General features: G+C 36.2%; 1 protein-coding gene across 3 annotated transcripts in view; it reads right to left on the reverse strand.

Annotated features, from left to right (window-relative positions):
- The window catches only part of LOC138705204 (cyclin-dependent kinase 2-like), a 64684-nt gene that overhangs the window by 30912 nt on the left and 11354 nt on the right, over nucleotides 1-22418 (reverse strand). Inside the window, exons 1-2 of one of the 3 annotated variants that reach the window (XM_069833961.1) lie at nucleotides 13782-14170; nucleotides 2715-2810 (exon numbers count right to left, since the gene is read on the reverse strand). The exons of 1 other annotated variant lie outside the window; for it this stretch is intronic. In XM_069833961.1, coding sequence (XP_069690062.1) covers nucleotides 2715-2725 — 11 coding nt within the window. In that variant the 5' untranslated portion in view covers nucleotides 2726-2810; nucleotides 13782-14170. Of the gene's footprint in view, nucleotides 1-2714; nucleotides 2811-13781; nucleotides 14171-22418 lie in introns of those variants that run through there. One more of the 3 variants, XM_069833971.1, reaches the window with a different exon arrangement.

The following is a 22418-nucleotide window of genomic DNA, read 5'->3' on the forward strand; positions in this document are numbered from 1 at the left end:
GTACAGACTTCCCTTAAGGAGAAAATATGGAGAAGTGACGAAATTTTGAACAATTTTTATTTGGAGTCAATCCACAACCGAAGATTATTTCCTCCAATGCTATCCAGTGTAGCCGAGAAGTCCATGTACCCAATATATTTTATTCAGTATTACAAATTAATGTCGATTCTTTCAACAGGTAGTTGGATTGGCAATAGTATTCATTTGTCCCTTGGTTTAGGTAAGTGGGCAGGACTTTCGGTGTATCACGTCATGATAGAAATAGTGGTCATAATTACTGTACAGTATTGAGGAATGGTTAGTGCCAAGTGTGTGGGTTCACAACACACAGGCCATTGAGACAAATGATGCATGCATTCCAGGAATGGTTTACTAAGGACCACCTCATTAGGTCTATAATGCATGAATGAGAAAAACATACATTTGCTTTAGACGTGTAAAAGACAGGCCACAGAGTGGCAGAAAGAAGACACGATTATAAACATGTGCCACAGTCACAGCTTCAATTAACAATCTTCAGGTTGCTGGATTGGCCATGGTTCTCCAGCATCACTAGCTCCATTGAAATGACCACCACGAAATTCTGACCTTACCCCACTCATTGTAGGGAATCATGAAGGCTTGTGTGTCTGCATGTTGTTACAGTACAAACGAAGAATTGCACAATGCTGTGGAAACACATTACAAACCATCACATTGGCCATACTCCAAAGGATGACAAGAACAACATGAAGGCATTTGGTTTTTTGTATAAAGCATGATGGTGAACACAAAGATCCTGAAAAGCTTTCTCCTAATTAAATACTGCCATCCCCAATTGCTACAAATAGCAAGGTCAGATGTAAGACAATTTACGAAGAAAATATGGAAAAGTGACGAAATTTTGAACAATTTTTATTTGGAGACAATCCACAACAGGAGATTTTCTCCGATACTATCCAGTGTGGCCGAAAAGTCCATGTACCCAATATATTTTATTTAGTATTACAAATTAATGTCGGTTCTTTCAATAGATAGTGAAGTTGGTAATAGGCTAGTATTCATTTTGTTCTTGGCTTAGGTAACTGGGCAGGACTTTCAGTGTATAACGTCATGATAGAAATAAGCGGTCATAGTTACCGTACAGTATTGAGGAATGGTTAGTCTCTAGTGTGTGGATTCAAAATACACAAGACATTGAGACAAATGATGCATGCATTCATTGGACTAATTTGTAATTCGTTAAGTAAATACTAGGGCATTCGAAAAGTAATGGCAATATAGTTACTGTTTCACACTAAATTTATATAGGTTACTTTTGACATCATATAATCCCTGCCATGTCAACAATACATTACCAAATCCTTTGCAGATGGTGGACTCCATCTGCAGCATCATTTCTGGATATCTCTATCCTGATCGAACTAAAGTTCTTTGGATGCCAACTCTTGATTAAAAGCAAATGCCTTGCTTCCACTCATCTTGCGGTGGTTCGGTATGGTAAGACTTCTCTCCCACAAGTTTCTTGTAATGCCGTGAAGCACTGGGATGCATTTTTCCTCTTGCAACTTGTATTTTTATGAAGTATCTTTGTTCACACCAAATGAATATGTATGTTGGTAAGTAAGTGATAGCTATATGACCAGAGGTCAATGTTGTCATTCAACATTGTAATACACTGCAGCCAAATAAATACCAACTGAACATTTTTAGTGAGGTATTACTTAATACAAATCAGAAATAATCCCTGTATTCACAAAATATGGTTACTTAAAGACTTTTATATTCCATATTTATGCAACAATGACTCCTCTATTACTACTTACTAACTGGCTTTTAAAGAACCCGGAGGTTCATTGCCGCCCTCACATAAGCCTGCCATAGGTCCCTATTCTGAGCAATATTAATCCAGTCTCTACCATCATATCCCACCTCCCTCAAATCCATTTTAATATCTTCCCATCTACGTCTCGGCCTCCCCAAAGGTCTTTTTCCCTCCGGCCTTCCAACTAACACTCTATATGCATTTCTGGATTCGCCCATATGTGCTACATGCCCTGCCCATCTCAAACATCTGGATTTAATGTTCCTAATTATGTCAGGTGAAGAATACAATGCTCCAGTTCTGTGTTGTGTAACTTTCTCCATTCTCCTGTAACTTCATCCCTCTTAGCCCCACATATTTTCCTAAGAACTTATTCTCGAACACCCTTAACCTATGTTCCTCTCTCAAAGTGAGAGTCCAAGTTACGTACTCCAATGCTGAACACTAGGAGTGCTGATTTACAGTATTGTTGCCATTACTTATTGAATGCTCTGGTACAATAAATAATATTAACAATAACTGAATATTCCCCCAGAATAAGGATATATCTGAATAGGCAAATAATGTACCCTAGACCCTTATTCCAGGGGGCTAATCAATTATATTAATAAATATAAGGGGTGCATCAGTGAAAATCGAAACAGGCAGCTACAACCTAATCTGGCAAGTCAAAAAAAGATGAAGAAATATAAGGAGTATAGGGACTTCTCGGCCACACTGTATTCTTATTTCTCTTCACTGAATATAGTAATAAAAAATAACAAAGCAATAATTCTTTATATAACGACCTTTTCTACTATACACGTAACATGATGCAGTAACAATGAAGCAGTCAAAGACTAAGGAATGCAGGAAGCACTAAAGTACGGTATTCGAATAAAACAGCTGTTTTGTCCACTAGAAAACTCACATGTGTAGCATCAAACTTCTGCTCTCTTTCACGAGGAGACGTCAGTTATTTATCTTTCCCTCAAGTTCTTACTTCAACAAAGATGACCAGCCTTTTCTGTTTTATGACATGAAGAAATTGAATTAAAATAAATTCATAATGTAAAATAATACATGCGTTAATTCAACATTTGAACCTGTGACTTGAACGTACCAACTCCACTTTCTGGCTAAAATGATATTTTAATATCATTTTGTAGCATTATCTAGTGTGCATCTACTATACGAAAAGAACGGCTCAATTCCATTTCTTAACATGTGAAACAGCTGTATGAAAATCCTATATTATTAAAAAATGTCCCAACTCCTGGAGTTGGGCCATTCTTCAAATATAATATGGTACTGGGTTTATAGATTTTTCCATTAGATGTCATTGTGAACTCAGCAACAATACAAGATGGCTACTGAGATGGTAACTGATAATTTACATGCTGTGAATCTCTGAAAATTAAATTAGAGGAAAGAAGAGAAATGAATCAAATTGGATTTACAATAGCAAAATCTGAAGAAATAAAAAGGAAGATCGATCAACATATTTGGCAATTCCCATATAGGCCTACCATTTCTCATTATAAGAGACAAGGAACTAAACGTCGATACTTAAACTGTGATCTTTATGTTTTAAAGATGTACAGTAAAACACTCCTTACGGACACCCCCAAGATACAGACACTCCTTATATAAAGACAGATTTTTATGTCCCAATTGAAATAATATAGAAATAATGATAAATTTAACTCTCGTTCACAGACACTCTCAGACACGGACACGGACAGAACTTTGATTTAAAGATTTAATATGTTACAAAAATGGAAAATTTAGTTTTGAGAACTAAATTCCTTAACGTGAAAGAAGACAGTAAGGGTCTCGGAGGCTACCACTACCCCAGCTGGCTACTCCTTGTTAGCTGGAAGTGGGTGGATAAACGAAGTCATTAAATTTAACCTGTCTGATGGGTCCAAGGTTTCCACGATCGTGGAATTGTATTCCACACATAATAGGGTTAGTAGGATTATTCTCTTCACTTCAATCAGTTTTTCTGTTTCGAGAGACATGGCACCTGAACGTAAAGGTTAAGTTGAAAACTGTAAATTACAGTACTGCATAACTGTAGACCTATAATAAAATTGCATGGTACAGTACTGTATTTTCCTTTCTCGGTCTTATCTACTGTAGTTCAAAGTTGCAAAGAATTTACTGTAGTACAGTATACTCTATTTAGAATTAAACTACAGTAATGCATTTCATTTAAAGCGTGAAGGGAGACATAATGCATATTATAAATTTCCTGTTAGATTGGGGAGCCTCCCTCCCAATAAAGGACACCTCCCAGATGTGGACAGATTGTTACGTCCCTTTGATGTCCGTAAATGAGAGGTTTCACTGTATTCATTGTTTTGTAAGGAACACTGTCCTGAAACCTAATTGCTTCTAAAATCAGGTACAGATGTATACATAATGTTAAATGTGAAGTGCCCTATACATATTACTGAAAGTATTTTCGCGACAATTGCAACTATGGATTTGGTGTCCCAAAAACAGATGTGTATGGAACTTGTGCAGATCTGAAAACCAAACTAAGTTATGAGAAAACAGTCAGCATAAAAGAAAAGTCGAAATTGGAGCTCGGATTACGCAAGAAGAAAGCAGACCACTTCTATACTGAGCTTGACAAAGCAACTGAAGAAGCAGAAAACCACTCAGATGTTGATATCTTATGTTTTGATATTCAGCAGAATATTGCAATCCCTCATTTAGAAGTTGGTGAAATTTTTTATTCTAGACAATTTATTATGACTTTATAACTTCTGCACCTGACACTACAGATTACATCAGAAAATTTAAGACAGGAGAGGGAGAGGTTAATAAGCAGAGTGATGTAGAATAAGATTCTCATGAGGCAAGTAAAAGCACATTATGTTTAATTGTGTTCCTTATTGGAGTAAATGTAATATTTATGTTACCTTTACATTAGCACAAATGAACAAAAAATACATCTCCATACTTGTGTATAAAGCGTTACTTATTCATAGCATTCACAGATCTATTTGAAGAATGCCCCAATTCCACTTATCTGTACTCAGTATTGCTCAGGCATTTAATTAAAATATTCAAACGAGTTAAGCTGTAACTTAATGTTAGATAATAATACTTATTTTACAATACAAATAGTCCCGCACTGTGGCGTCATGGTCTAAGGCATCCTGCCTAGGACTCACGTTACAGAATGTGTGCTGGTTCGAGTCCTCATGGGGGAAGAAATTTTCTCATGAAATTTCGGTCAGTTTATGGGACCCATGCCCACTCAGCATCGTGATGCACTTGGGGAGCTACGATAAGTAGCGGAAATCCGGTTTCGAAACCACCTATAACGGCTGGGAGGGATCGTGCTAACCACACGATACCTCCATTCTGGTTGGCATGTAGACGTGAGGCAAGCAGCTGGCTGGTCGGTCTTCGCTCTTCATGGGCTGTAGCGCCACGAATTTATAGTCCCATCGCTCTAATTTCCGGCAGCCAATCACGTTGCAGATCGGCTACATTTAAACGTGTGCGTCTTGTGATTCGCTGATGAAGACAGTATGTATTTCCTAAGGCTGGATAAACACTTAATATAATCGCCCGCCATTTTGGCTCTTTCGTTGGCATTCACAGAAAGCACATGAGGACGTTATTTGCCGCTCAATTATTTGCTGAATTACAGTGCGTTTGATTTATTATCATAGGAGCTACGACATGATGTTTAACGGTGTGGCAAATAGAGCCCTCATCTGATAGCTCGGCAACGAAAGAACAAAAATGGCGAACGATACTACCTACCTAGACTTTATAGAACCTTGACTTCCTAAGACGTAAGCAAAGAGAAGGAGTCATGCCGAGAATAACAGCGTCGCAACTATAATTTAATTTTAATATAAACAATTTCCATAAAACAGATTACTAACAGTTACATTTTCTGTTCATCTCGAAGTTGGAGTTGGAACATTCTTCAAGTGAAAATTTCATTTACATATATTATACTTCACACTTATCTGCCAAATTTAATTCAGGTATTTAAATGAAAGACCAGACAGTGTACTGTGTCCCCATCAAAAGAATGAATCTAAAGTAAAGAGGAAGCTGTGCTGTCTTTTGTTGACATCGTACAAAATATTCTTTTGATAAGATTAACTCCATATATGGAGATGTACTGCCTGATAATAAATTGATCAGCCAGAACCTAAATCAGAAGCACAATCAAATCTATGGAATGAAATATAGTGTCCCATTAAAAAAAAATAACTTTGTGTTACTACGAATTTCCATAACAAACTGTATAATTGCCAATGACTCCACACTGTAGGCTTTTGTTCAACACTATAACATAAATAAAAAACTATTTTTAAAGAAACACGCACGCATGCACACACACATCAGGTGTTAATGAAAAAGGTTTATAAACTTGAAGAGAATATCTGTAGTGTTTGGGAAACGTGACACAAGTAAGTTTCCACAAACCTTTTTTGATAATTTATTGACAACTTACAGAACATCTGTTCGCTTGGAAAAAAAAAAATACATAGGTATTCCTCTCATTACAATAATTCATACAGAAAAAAATCAAATCACATAAACCAGTGTAAGTTGTCAATAAATATCAAAAAAGGTTTGTGAAAACTGACTTATGTCACTTTTCCCAAGCACTGCAGATATAGTGCAGCAAAAAATAAACAACTTTCAGTAATTTATAAACGTATGGCTGAAAATTTCTTCATACCCAAATGAACAATTAGTTGCAGATGTGACAGATTGGTAACATACTGCAAATGTTAATGTAAACATTCCAAAGGTTGCTGTGTACTGCTATTCAATGAACTTTATGTTTACTTGGCACTAATATCACCCATGAAGAAACTGTGACCCTTATACTGTAGTTTACATTTGCCACCATTTTCAGTTTTGATTCTGCTAATCAAAAAAAAAAAAAAAAAAAAAGACTTGAGCATCACCAGTTATGCGATATGTTTATCTGTGTGCACTGTGAATCAGTACACTATGGCAGCATTTACTTTTGGAGTCGGTGCTCACAGATATGTACAGCATCAACAAGACAAAGGCCATGGCCATAGGAAGAAAAGTAAAGAAGATAAACTTGCAAATTCTGAATGAGGCAAAAGAGCAAATGGACAGCTTCAAATACTTGGGATGTACTACAAGCAGTAACATGAACTGCTGCCAAGAAGTCAAAAGGAGAAAAGCAATGGCAAAGGAAGCTTTTAATAGAAAAAGGAGCATCTTCTGAGGACCTCTGGAGAAAGAACTAAGGAAGAGACTAGTGAAGTGCTCTGTGTGAGCATTGCATTGTATGGGGCAGAAACATTACGACGAAATAAAAAGAATCAAATAGAAGCATTTGAAATGTGGATATGGAGAAGGATGAAAGTGTGTGAAATGAACAGAATAAGAAACAAAGCTGTGTGAAGAAAGAATGATGCTGAAACTATCAGAAAGAGGAAAAGGAATTGGCTGGGTCACTGGTTGAGAAGAAACTGCCTACTGAAGGATGCACTAGCAGGAATGGTGAATGGGAGAAGAGTTCGGGGCAGAAGAAGATATCAGACGATAGACATTAAGATATATGGATCAATGCGGAGACAAAGAGGAAAGCAGAAAATAGGAAAGACTGGAGAATGCTGGGTTTGCAGTGAAAGACTTGCCCTTGGGCAGAACACTATGAATGCAAGTACTGTAGAGTATTTTATATTCCAATATAAACAGATTTTGTCATATAAACATATATCCGTGATGACTTTGTTATCGAGATATGACAACACTGAGGGACGTGAGAGCTGACGTTACATCGAAGCTATTCATGCATCAGTCACTCAGATGACACTCTACATTACACAGTAAGTATAATTATCGTTATTGAAGAAAGAGAAACGCTACAGTCAGTCAACGGGTGCTGCATATTTGCACTTTCTGCAGACTGAACTACCACAACAAACGGTATCACTGTCAACATAGCTGAACATGTAGCTACTGCAAGCTGAAGTATCTGCTGCGCATTACTGTTGTGCAGTGAAACACCATTTGAATTAATGGTATCCAGGCAGATGGAGTGGATGCAATGGGCCTATTGCATGGCCGACGTGATCGCCTAAACTCAGTCTGGATGTGGGGTCGCATGAAGGGACTAGTTTACTCTCGACACGTCATGACAGAGTATTTGATGCACTAAACTGGAGAATTTGCTACAGTAGCTTTGAACCATGTCATTATGGTTAGGACCAAATTTAACTAAATACACAATGTTGCCAACATAAGGACATGACGTTGGTCTGTGGCGTCGTTAAAAGGAGAAATCTGTTTTTTCCTCCCTACCTCCTTTGTTCTCAGAGAGATAGCACCACTGTTAGCGACAAGTTGTAGTTGCGTAAATATTGAGAGTAAATTGCGTGGCTTAGATGAGGGGCTCGCGACAGAAACAGTTTTGCTGTGGCGCATGCGCAGATCTCTCATGCAATGGCAGAGTGATCCTTACTTGAATTTATCTTCTTGTGTACATATCAGATCAAATCAAGAAGATCCCTTCTTGCTCCGGTTACACATCTTGCATATTATACGAAGGTTAGGTATGGTTAGTTTAGGTTTTAGTATCCAAGTCCGCACATGCGCATAAAGCCTAAATGATCCTGTTTGTCATGGCCCTTATGATAGTTTTATTTCGTACTATTGGTACATAATAATATGATGAAAGTGGTGAATAATTTCATGGCCACTAAAAGTTTTCTTTGTAAAAGACGAGGTATTTTCTCTAGACCATAAATAAAACGACAACGGAGTTAAAATTACGTAGGTAACGCTTTGATGAACATTAACCGGAAATTTACTTTCCTTCATTTGAATGATATTCCCTGAAACACACCTTTTCCCCGTTTATTTCGTTGTGATAACCTACTTAAGATCTCACTACATCTGCATTTTCATTTGGTGCATTCAAAACTCTGCTGCTGTACTGCATAAACCTTGCACTTGATTAATGGAGTGCATTATTTAAGAATATAGTCGCGAATTTTACTACCACCATTCAGATTGCCTTTTGTTTGACATGGCTCGGATGGCCCAGTGACTAGTGACCAGCAAGCAACATCGACTACCAACACTGATCCACTGTGCGTATTATCCAGTTGTCCCATGTGATGAATGCAATTGTGACTACAGGAAATACAATTTCGGGACAATGTTCAAAGAACAAGACATTCTCAGTGGAGAAGGGTAGAATTGTGTTGTGGAGTGGTGAGCATTTCGAGGATCTTCTGTGAACTTGCAATGTAAATAACCACGTCATTAAGCAACACACTCAGTAAAAGTAGCTGTTGCCCTTTTCTAACTGTTCCAATCATTTACCTCCATAACGAAGCGGGCAGGACCGTAAGTCTATATGGAAAAAAATGTTTCATTTTTAGTATAGAATACTCTGCACTACTTTGTAGGACACAATTACGACTCCCCTGTGTATGTAGGACTTTTAATTTATCAATATAATATTGTGATCTATACAGTCAAGTGCTTTAGTCAAATCACAAAATATCCCTCCAACATGTAATTTCGAATTTATCGAATTCAGTAGGTTCATCCACTAATCTAAAAGCACATTCTTCGTCAATTTCTGTTTTCTAAATACAATTTCGATGTCAATTATTTACCATTATTATTTTTGTCTTTAGTTTTGGAGAGAGAGATCTGCATGTCTTGAAACCAAATAGAATAGAATCTTCAATCTTAATATCGTACTTAAGTAAAATTTACAATATTAAATTATAAAATAATTAATATGTGTAAACATCACACTGCCCTCTCCCAAAATTGTCTCATTTTGCTTGAATGATTACAAAAATGTTACATTATTCAAATAAAGTTAATAGATACACTAATACTAGATAATTCTAGGAAATCTCTCATTTTCGTAAATAGATTGTGAATAAATAACTCATATCAACAGAAGACAGTATACATTCTAAGCATTTTAGTAAACACACATGTTAAACATAGGAAGTTTCATTTTAAGCACTTTATGCTGCCTCATTAAAACTATTTCAGTTAGTACCTTCAAAATATTATGCTGTCTCATTAAAACGGTTTCAGTTGGTACCTTCAAAATACATGTATATACTATTGACCACAGGAAAATTTCATGTGAAGCATTTAAAAACGTTATGCTTCCAATCAAAATGATGTTAGTTGGTACTGTAAACTATTCAACAGTTCTTGCATGTGCTATTGTACATCTAACATCATAGCAGTCTCTGATAATAAGATAAACTGATCACGTTAATGTAGCTAATACAAAAATTAACTTCCACTCATTATTTCATCTGGTAATACGTCTATGCTATAAATTAAAATGACATTTCCCCAATACCATAGGCCTAAAGAAAAAGTTTCACATTTCTTTGTTAAGTCATTTCGATACAGCCAATTTTGCAAAAACAAAATACGTAAAAATCCTGTACAAAATAAAAACTATACACTGTTAAGTTAATGGTTGTAATGAACAACATTAACTTAAGTCTAAATTATTGATATGCAGAAATGATATTTGTGCTTCCAATCCTTGCAGCCTACACCCAAATTATTTTGTAGGCTACTATTTAATGCAAGTGTAATTTCTCATGTATTTCTCAACATCTTCGTTAATTTGGTAACTTAGTACCTACGAATAAATTAACAAACATGACTGGTTATAAACAAACATGGATAAATATAAAACTTAATTCGTAGATAAATAAAAGGGTAATTATTTACTTCTGCATCAAACTGAACTTTGGTCAGTAATATATATATGCTGATGTTTTATCCACTAAGCCATACTGGATTCCCATCCCGGTGTCGGATCGAATCCTCTCACTTTAAGTTTCACCTCTTGGGTTCCCTCTGGTGGCCGCCCTCTGCACTACGTCATAGATGTCTATGTATGTAGGACCAAAGTCCACACATGTGCTGAGGTGCACTCGTTATGAGTGACTGATTGGCCGGGATCGGACGGAATAAGCACAGTCTTAAATCACAATGATTTACGCATATCATAGATATTATTTTAATGTACTGAAGTACATATGATGTTTCCATGCAGATATTCTGCGTCATCATACGATGAAAGAGTAATGGAACGGAGAAAAATTCTCTCCGGCACCGGGATTTGAACCCGGGTTTTCAGCTCTACGTGCTGATGCTTTATCCACTAAGCCACAATAGTCCTATGTTCATAGACATCTATGATGTAGTGCAGAGGGCGGCCACCAGAGGGAACCCAAGAAGTGGAACTTAAACTGAGAGGATTAGATCTGACACCGGGATGGGAATCCCGTGTGGCTTAGTGGATAAAGCATCAGCACGTAGAGCTGAAAACCCGGGTTCAAATCCCAGTGCCAGAGAGAATTTTCCTCCGTTCCACTAGTCTTTCATCGTTTGGTCAGTAAGGCGGACATCGAGGATCATTGACAGGTTAGGTTTGGTTTGTTCAGTTTTTGGTATGACTACCAAAAAACGTATAATATGCAAGGTGAACAAAAAATCTGGACAAACCAAACCTAACCTGTCATTGATCCTCAATGATATCCTCCATATTGATCAACGTTCAATTTGGCACAGAAGTAAATAATTAATTTACTTAACAGTTAACACTCGAAAATAGCTATATTCCAATTCGGTTTTGTATATTGGTCCATTCATTAGTAGGCCTAATAAAACTTTTGATTACATTTTTATTTTCAAGTGAATGTAACAGAGTAATTTTGTTAAGCTGAAGCATAAAATGCTGCTAGATAAATTAAATTATTATGGAATTAAAGGTGTTGCACACCAATGGTTTCACTCATATCTCATAGATAGGAAACAGAAAGTTGAAATCAATACAACTATGAAATCTGCATCGACATGGGGAACTATTAATAATAGAATTCCTCAAGGATCAATATTAGGTCCCCTACTTTTTCTAGTGTTTATAAATGATCTTGCCCCCCCCTAATAAAAGATGTAGGTCATCCCATATTATTTGCAGATGACACAAGTATAATAATTACAGCCAATAACTCCAACACATTCCAATCTTCAACAGAGGAAATTCTCTTCAAAATATGTGACTGGTTCTCAGTCAATAAATTAGTATTAAATTGTAACAAAACTAACATAATTAAATTTAAATCCTGTCCAAATTCAACGTCGCAAATTTCTAGCGCAATAATTATTAATAGATCCCTATTAGAAACAACAACCAAATTTCTTGGCTTAAAAATCGATAATGTGTTAAATTGGAAAAATCATATTAAAGAAATTACCCCCAAACTAAATTCAGCTTGTTTTGCTATTAGATCTATGCAAAAGATAGTAAATATCAATACCTTAAAAACAATATACTTTGCATACTTCCACTCGGTAATGAGTTTTGGAATAATATTCTGGGGAAATTCCACAGATAGCAACAATATATTTCTATTACAAAAAAGAGTAATTAGAATAATAGTAGGTGCGAAATCTAGGGAGTCGTGTAGGACTATTTAAAAAAAAACTACAAATAATGCCCATGGCTTGTCAGTATATCTTTTCATTAATAGTCTTCCTCGTATGTAATCGTGAAAACTTTGTAACTAATTCAACAGTTCATAGCATAAATACACGTGAAAAAAATGACTTTCATACTCCATCGGCAAGTCTATCGTGCTATTAAAAAGGAGTGCGTTATATGGCAGTAAAAATTTTTAATAGCCTCCCTATCGATATAAAAAATGAAACACTGTGACTATAAATTAAGATTTTATAATAGTATTAAGTTTTTTGACTTGTTCCATATTCTAGCTGTAAGCAATGTATGAATACCATGGAATGTTAATAAATACAATACAATACAATACAATACTAATAACTTCAAAGGCCTAATCATATGAATTATATTTCTAAACTTATCACACACAGAAAACTAATGAAATCATAAAATAATTTTGTTTAATATTTAGGCCTACTATTGTCCATAGTCTTGGTTTAGTAGCCTAGATAGCAAGTGCGCTTCTCATTTAAGCATGATTCGTGGTTTGATTCCCGCCACAGGCATTTGTTTTCCATCCTAGAAACAATGTGTACATCTTAAGACTACCATGTGTTGCCTAAGCAGTGAGCCTGTGCCATGGTAACCACACAACCAGAGAGGTCAACAATATGGGCCTTTCTACAGTTTGTTCCAGGGCATACTAGTCCTTAAACTGCATTGGCTTGTAAGTCATATCAAAGGTGGAAGTAAAACAAGACAAAGAGCGAATGTTTAGTATTGTTTACAGTTCTTCCTTAGCTTTTAACATGAATTGTTCTTTAAATTTAGATTAGGCGTTTAGCAAATCAAAAATAAAACAAAACCTCAATAGACAGGCCTAATTATGATTACGTATTTTAAAATATCCAGTGTTGAATTTACAACCTTGCTTTCTAGTAGGCCTACTGTATTAAATGTTCTAAAGACTTTGAAACTGCTTAAAACAGAGTGGTACTATAACGAAACCACTTTCCATTTAAGACTTAGCGAAATTATTAAGAGTGATCTCGTCTTGAAAAAACAGCTTAGGCCTACTTTATTGAAGTGTTTATTTTCTATATTTCGTTCAGACTAAGCTATCAGTCTAATGTGAAGGCAGTCACTATGTTTACTGTTACAACCGATTTAAACATAAGTTAAAATTCAAGCAACCAACATTTACTGAAATTACTCATCTAGGGTGCATGTACTACACCTCCCGGCATTTCGTTCTGAAATATGTAGCTTTTCATACATTAGTTATGTTTTAATATTACAGCTTTTTATTTTATAATATACAAACTCATATAGGCCTATAAAGGATTCAGAAATGTAATTATTACTTTTATATGGAGGTAATTCAGTTTAATTTTTAGATGCTCTGTTATAACAAAGGAATTTGTGGTGTGATACTAATCATATGGGCAGCCTTCAAAACAAAGGTTTATAAACTTGAAAAAAGGAATATATGTTACTCATTCTTACCACATAACATTGTTTGTTGCTTTGGACGCAGTTTCACTTCATTATTCTCCCAAATATCAATTATTTTCTGCTCAAAGGTTACAGTATATACTGTTTTTGCAAGATCTACTACAGCCATGTTGTCAAGCTGACAGCTGGTCAAGAAACTCTTCACTATACTAAATCTTGCCGTCATTATGAACGCTGAGCGCTAAACGCAGTGATATTACCAGCACTTAAACAATGGTGAATTCTTTAAAATAATCACACAGAGTTTGGTATGAGATGCTCAAACTCAACGCTATGCACTAAACAAACAAATATTTTATACAGCAATCAACTTCTCCATTCCGCGTCCCGCAAAGCATAGTTTCCAAACGCTACCCCAGCCACATAAAGAAGGCAGTGACCACGCTTCGGAATTCGCTATGTGCCTGCCCAAATCGTACAAATATAAGACAATACAAACTTCGCAATCTGACATTTCGATGCAACAGTTGGTGCACTTTTAAATTCTTAAATAAAGCATTTTTAATGAATTAATTTTACCATGAATTAAATTAATAGTATTGCTGCACAATTTTTCATAATCAGTTCCGCAAACTTTACAAATGAAACTGTAAACTGTAAAAACAAGATAAAACTTATTCCATTACCTTCTGTACTACACAAACATATATTTAAATTTTTATTACCATAATCAAATACAGTACATGTGGAACTGTCATGATTCAGACATAGGGCGATACAATTATTATTGTTCAAGTATTTACAACCTTTAATCATATGATTCAATCCCTACTGTTCAAAGACGCTGCAATAATAATTTTTTTAATGTAAAGTTTTGTGTATGTTAACATTTATGATTTATCCAGCAATAATAAATAGTTTATAAAATATACACCCTGATGATGTACAAGTTACTGAGGAACTTAACTTTCTATAATAAATTCATTTAGTGCCTTTTTTTTTTTTTTTTTTTTTTTTTTTGCTGCAATGTCTATTCAAATACTACGGATAATAGAATATTGGAAAATGAAAATGGCAAGGGGGGGGGGGGAACAATGACGTTGGAACAGTCCCTGCAATTTTTCGAAAGCAGATTCTCGCTATTAGAAGGGCCCCTATATTTCCGATCTGTTTTAATGTAATTCTTTAATTAACTTCATTCTCTGTTTTCTTAAACTCATAGCAGTTTATCAAATATATGACAAAAACAATCTAGACAGTATTTTGTTAACGAGTTAACAGAGTTCAATATAAGAAGGCAGGAATTACGAATTTACAGTTACGCGATTGATAGGTTTTGCACCATACTGTGTATTTCTATTTTCTCTATTTGTCAGACACAGATTGTATAAGTATGAGCGGGTACTCTATGGAAAAAGTGAAATAGTATAGCGACTTACTTGCATTATTCACTATGCCGACTAATAATAATAATAATAATAATAATAATAATAACAATAATAATAATGATAATTTAATAATTTTCTCCAAAATTCTTTTGAGACGATTAACAAATTCTGTACGTAGATGAAATTATTGGGAATCATCAGTGTGGTTTTAGGCGTAATAGATCGACTATTTATCAGATTTTTTTTTGTATTCGATAGATATGGGGAAAAAAAATGGAAGTATAAGGGTACAGGAGGCCTACATCAGTTATTCATAGGTTTAAAAAAGTCATATGTTTTTAAGAGAAACATTTTATATAATATTCTTATTGAATTTGGTATTCCTAAGAAACCAGTTCGAGCAATTAAAATGTGTCTCAGTGAAAAGTACAGCAGACTCCGTATAGGCCAATTTCTGTCTGATGCTTTTCCAATTCACTGCGGGCTAAAGCAAGGAGATGCACTATCACTTACTTAACTTCGCTCTAGAATATGCCATTAGGGAAGTTCAGGATAACAGAGAGGGTTTGGAATTGAGCGGATTACAAGTATATGATTATGTCTCGTGACTAGAGCTCTGTATGAAATGGAAATATAAAAATTGGAAGTTTATCTTTTGAAGAGGTGGAAAAATTCAAATATCTGGAGCAACAGTAACAAATATGAATGACACTCGGGAGGAAGTTAAACGCAGAATAAATATGGGAAATGCCTGTTATTATTTGGTTGAGAAGTTCTTGTCATCCAGTCTGCTCTCAAAGCTGAAAGTTAGAATTTATAAAACAGTTATATTACTGGTTGCTCTGTATGGTCGTGAAACTTGGACTCTCACTTTGAGAGAGAAACAGAGGTTAAGGGTGTTTGAGAATAAGGTGCTTAGGAAAATATTTGAGGCTAAGAGGGATGAAGTTACAGGAGAATGGAGAAAGTTACATAACGCAGAACTGCAAGCATTGTATTCTTCACCCGACATAATTAAGAACATTAAATCCAGATGTTCGAGATGGGCAGGGCATGTAGCACATATGGGCGAATTCAGAAATGCATATATAGAGAGTTAGTTGAGAGGCCGGAGGGAAAAAGGCCTTTGGGGAAGCTGAGACGTAGATGGGCGGACATATTAAAATGGATTTGGAGGAGGTGGAATATGATGGTAGAGAATGGATTAAGCTTGTTCAGGACAGGGACTGATGGCGGGCTTATGTGAGGGTGGCAATGAACCTCCAGGTTCTCTAAATGTCATTTGTAAGGAAGTTGTAAATAATAACAATAGCAGTAATAGTCCCAAGTGTATGCAGGAAGATTAAAGTAATATATACATACAGGATGTTTAAAAAAATAGGGTCTGATATTTTAAAGGGTGGTAGAACTCATCAAAACAAGTAAAAAAAAAAAAAAAAGATCTAATAAACGCTCAGCCTAGTTGGCACAGTTGGTACAGCGTTGGCCTTCTATGCTCGAGATTGCGGGTTCGATCCCGGGCCAGGTCGATGGCATTTAATTGTGCTTAAATGCGGCAGATCCATGTCAGTAGATTTACTGGCATGTAAAAGAACTCCTGCGGGACACAATTCTGGCACACTGGCGACGCTGATATAACCTCGGCAGTTGCGAGCGTCGTTAAATAAAACATAACATTAAAAAACATCTAATAAACGTGTCCTAAAATTTATATCTTCCTAGATATTAGAACTTACCTGTTCACAGTAGAATCTCGATACTTTCATTCATTATTCATAACATGTACATTGGTGTACATTGCAACAAAAGGGTAAAGGAGTGATTCTTAACAAAGAGTTCCCCCCAGCAAAGAGCTGGATAAGAAATCACAAAAGTCTAACCCTCTCAGAATGGATAGACGCCCTTAAAATGGTAGGCTATGTTGCTCAGGTCCGAGCTGTACTGGGTAGAAGTCGGGATGGTACCTGCTGTAGGCGCTGTCTCAGCAAGATTGAAACTCTTCCCCATATCCTTGGCTTCTGCCCCTATAGTGAGGCCCTTCGCAACATCCGTCACCATGCTGTCCGTTCTATGCTGGCCATGGCACTGAAGGAAGTAGGGTTTACAATCCATCAAGAGGTGCAGGGACTAGCCACACAAGGAAGTGTTCGGCAAATCGATATCATTGCCATTAAGAACAACTCGGCATACATTCTCGATCCCACCATCAGATATGAGACACATGCAGATCAACCGCATGAGGTGGACAGTGAAAAGAAACGGATCTATGAACCAACAATCCCGTTCTATAAAGATAAATATAGCCTGTCCCACATTGATGTAATAGGTCTGATGGTGGGAGCACAAGGTACCAAACCCTCCTTCTTTGCCAACAAATGTAAAAACTTGGGCCTAACACACAGCATTGTGAAGGAAATAGCCATTAGTGCCCTCAAAGGATCGATTCAGATATTGAGAAATCATTTGTATGGGAGTGATAATGGAAATTTCAAGTTATCTTAACCGATGGCTGTTGTGGTTTAGATATCAATGCCAATCAATCCGTATTATTATTTTTCTCACGGCATTCAAATCATTCTAACCTATCTGATGATATCCCCCCCTTCTTAACTGCAAATGAGCACAAATGCTGCTTAGGTATAAATTTTTCTGACATTTTGCATATCTGATTCCCTAACCATTTCTAATGTGTATCATTTTACCTTTTAGGTGTGTTTCCAAATTATATGTAATACGCTTTGTCAAATCTGGCAACCTTTTCATAAGGGAAGCTAAATTTATACATTATATATCAGCTCGACGTCTAGGGAACCAAGCAACCTTTCAAACACCCCTGGTAGGTAACTGATGTGCTTACAAGCATTGACGACACGATCCTGTAATGTTTGAACGTCTTCAATGGCTGTTGCATACAGTAAGGCCTTAGGTGTCCCCATAACCAAAAGTCCAAGGGACTAAGATATGGGGAACGAGCAGGTCAAGGTACAGGACCTCCCTGGCCAAGCCATCGAAGATTAAATACTGGTATCCGTGTTAGGTATCGTCTGACTCTTGTATGGAGATGGGATGGTACTCCGTCATCCATAAACCACGCTTCTTCTAGTCTTTGATGGTATGGCACTTGCTCCAGCAAGACTGGCAGTTGGTTTGCTAAAAGACGCTGATACTGAGAACAAGTTAATCTACGGGGCAGAATGTGTGGCCCTATTAACCGGTCACCAATATACGAATTTTGATTCGTAAAGCTATTAATTTTAGGATTCATGCTTGTTGGACTTCTTTTTCTTGTGATCCGTGTTACCACCTCTCAAAATATTAGATCCTGAACTGAATTGAAAGAGGAGGAGTGGAAGGAGAAATTTAAAAGTACGCAAAACGCGTCCTCACAAGAGGTTAGGGACTGAAAGAAACTGAATATGCGAGCTCCAAGCCTGTTGGTCACTTGTCTCACTCCGGGTTACACTGCTCCACTGAAGGAGCTCTAGAAAATTTTGAAGGGGAAAAGCCGAAAATGGACGTAACCTCTTAGGTACTACATACGTGAGGGGAGGAAAATGTGATCAAACTGATCACAGGACAGGACAAAGGAGAAATGGCAGAAGGTGTAAGTCTGCACATTAAAAGGAACTTTGTCATTTCGCAGTGCAGATGAGTCGAGAAGACTTGTGCGTTTGCTGTTCGGAGTTGTAAGCTTACACATTGAAAGAATCTTTGCCACTTCACAGTGCAGGTGGAGATCCTTTTTAACATCTTGTATATATATTTATTTTCATAAGCCCCAGTTTAGTCAGTTCGTTCACGTGTAAACTAAATCTCATGAAAGTAACCAAATCTTCCAAAGGAGTATTAGCGTATGGCAGCCGCCCATTTTTTCTAAGTTTGTACAATCCAAGGAGATTTTTTTAGGCCATTTTTGAGTTAAGGATGAGTATTTTCCCAGAAAAAAAAAACTGGTACTATAAATCAGTGAATAGAAGACCAGCATTTTCCTAAAAGATGAGTATTTTCCTCAGATCTAAAATACAAAGAGACCATTTCAAAAACTGGTTCACAAGTCATCTGCTTACTAGCACCACTCCTTCGCAACCACCAGCATCTTCATCCATGAACTCATGGCACCACAATACTTCACTGGCATCCTCCTACATTTCCTTCCGTAAAGTTATGGCGCAGTTTCGAACTATCTCGAATTGTGGGCAGATCAGTCGTGAGTCACGCTTCTTTCGAGGCAATGCAGTAGTGTTGTGTTATTTATTAAACCTAATAATGTGTTTCGTGATGGATTTGGCTGTTGGGAAATTTACCACCTAAATTTTTGCCTCGTTCTACCACACAATTTCTTGTAGAGTTGGGTTGATTCGTGAACGAATCGTCGTTCAAAAGAATCGTAACGAATCGTCATTAAAAAAAATAGTAACGAATCGGCATGGTATCGTAACCCACGATTCTATTAGTTGTTTGATGTAACCTGTCAATGGACATTTCCGAACCGTGCCAAATGCTCCCGAGCGAGAGTGAAATCAAAATACTGCATTTGTTAAGTATGGAAAATAATGAACACAAACCTGAAATTTGCATAGTTAAATAGAGATGTAATGCAAAAAATGTACTTCATAATAAAGTTCAGTTGATAAATTATAATTTAGAGACATTATGTATCTTGGGTAATTTTGAAGACTAATGGAGGTCATACTGAATGGTTCCAGCCAATGAGAAAGAGACAATCCAATGTCTCGCCTCTTATGCCATCTATGCGAGAGATGTAGAACGTTTTTGTTCTATGCGTGGTTTGCAAAGGAAAGTGTCTTGTGACGATTCAAAAGAATAGTTGGAATCGCAGACTGGGAAGAATCGTGAACTCGTTGACGATTCAAAAGAATAGTTGGAATCGCAGACTGAGAAGAATCGTGAACGAATCGTTAGAATCGATTCGTAATGTGTGAATGAATCGTTGGAATCGACTACTGAAAAAGAATCGTGCTGCCCAACTCTAATCTCTTGCACTTTATGTACATTTCAAAATTAAAGAGCCATCATTTTACCCAGGATTGCTTTCAATGGCACCTTAACCACATCTACCGAAATTGAATCGGTCCATACAGAAAGGGCTTCAGTCACAAATTTAAAAAAACGAGATATAGATGCAAATCATATCTTTATGGTTGGCTCCATCGGCCTGTGCAGAAAGGTATTCAGTCCAATGTTTGGAAAGATAGAAACTGAAGCGTCAGGCTCAGAGTTCTATGCAGAAAGGAATGGAGTAGGCATTTACAGAATGTTTTCTTTAGTTTTCTCAAAACTAGATCTAATGGACTAAAGCCCTTTCTGTATGGAGCGATTCAATTACAGTCCCCATGCGGAAAGCAGACTAACAATGCAGACACAATCTTATGCATCAAGATAAATCACATGAACAAATGAAGACTAATTTAGTACCATTATTTTGCAAATTAAAATAATTTCCAACGTGCTTAACATTGCTTACTTTGTTAAAGAAGCTACTGAAATTGTTCCCCTTGTGTTTTGAGAGAGATGTAACATTGTAACAAATTTCCATTGACATGTTGCACCTGTGCTTGCAAAACAGTGGCTAACTATGCAGGTGGCATGAGTCCGTTTTTCTTAAAGGATTAGCTATCATTAGTTGTGAACTCTCCTGCTGTAATTTGATGAATTTCAACAATAACAAGTTTTACAGTGTTTATAGATATGTCAAAGTAAGATCAAGTGAGAAGTGCGGTTCAAAAATTGAACTGTTCAAATACCTATAATCAGTTTACACTGAAATATTAAGTAGCATTGTCCCTCAACCTCTGGGAGAAGGTTATTTTGAAATTTCTTCATAATATATGATTTGAAATAAGAATTTTTATTGTTAAGCATAGAGACATAATTTACCTAAGTCACAGTCTGTTTAGTTTAAACATCTGTCATTTGGGGGAATGTAATCTATGGTAAGAAAACAGTCATAGCGCTTATCTAATTCTCAGAGCTACAGTCATTCTGAAGACATAAAATTTCTCCTAGAGGAAGCCATAACATTATTTTTACTTTTGTTTCTTAAAAAATATATATATTGCTTGAAACAGTTTAAAAATGCACATTAAATTTTATGTTCTGAACTGTGTATTTTTATATTTTAATTTTTTTAATTTATTGGGTTATTTTACGACACTGTATCAACATCTGAGGTTATTTAGCGTCTGAATGAAATGAAGGTGACAATGCCGGTGAAATGAGTCCAGGGTCAAGCACCAAAAGTTACCCAGCATTTACTCGTATTGGGTTGAGGGAAAACTCTGGAAAAAACCTCAACCAGGTAACTTGCCCTGACCGGGATTCGAACCCAGGCCACCTGGTTTCCCGGCCAGACGCGCTGACCGTTATTCCACAGGTGTGGGCTTTTTTTTTTATATTAGCGGTACAACAATCAGAACAACAAAATGATTATAATTGAGTATAGTATATAGAAAATGAAGTTAGCTGTATGTGTGTGTTGAAACTACATTGCAAGTAAGAGGACACCATGTTCCTTTCACAGACCATTGTTCTATTGAAATAATTTTTGCCAACTTTTTTTCGAATTTTCAGCATAACCAAAATGGAATTTCCCTTAATCCAGGACCTTGAATCTTTATTGGGTAAAGTAACAAGAGTCTTAAGCAAACTTTTTCTCCACTACAACTTAGTTCGAACAAAGTAATTATTTAAAAATTACGACAGACTGCTATACACAGTCTCTTGTGTGCCAGCTTCCCTTTGTGCTACACATCATGCACTCAAGCAAATTTTACCAAAGCCAAGCAACATATTGTATTATTTGTTACAGTATTATACTTTCAGTAAGTGGTTGCTTCTCCAATGCACTTTAGAAACTAATTTATAATATTTATAATATTTTTAAAAGTCTTTGTTTTTATGATACTGTTTTAATGATCAAACATTTTACATTAATCATTAAGGGTTCATTTATTGTTAGTGACAAGAGAAATAAAAATGTATTATATGTCTATACTATTAATATAATTTCTTGGATTAAATACTGTATGTATTTCTACTATATTTCTACAGGGTCCTATGCAGCGTGTCTACCGAAAATGTAAAACAAAAGTTTGTTACTACAAGCACGATAAAAAAACCATAACCACACTTCAATCACCTTAAGATGTCATCAGACTTGTTTCTTAAGCTCTCTGAACTTCATTTCAATGGACAACTCCTCAGCTTTTTCTTACAATAACATTTGTTTTTGCAAGTGCAACTGTTTCAGCTCCATCTTAGCAGAACAATATGCGTAATT

This window comes from Periplaneta americana, chromosome 1 (genome assembly GCF_040183065.1).
Source record: "Periplaneta americana isolate PAMFEO1 chromosome 1, P.americana_PAMFEO1_priV1, whole genome shotgun sequence".
Taxonomy (NCBI): Eukaryota; Metazoa; Arthropoda; class Insecta; order Blattodea; family Blattidae; genus Periplaneta; species Periplaneta americana.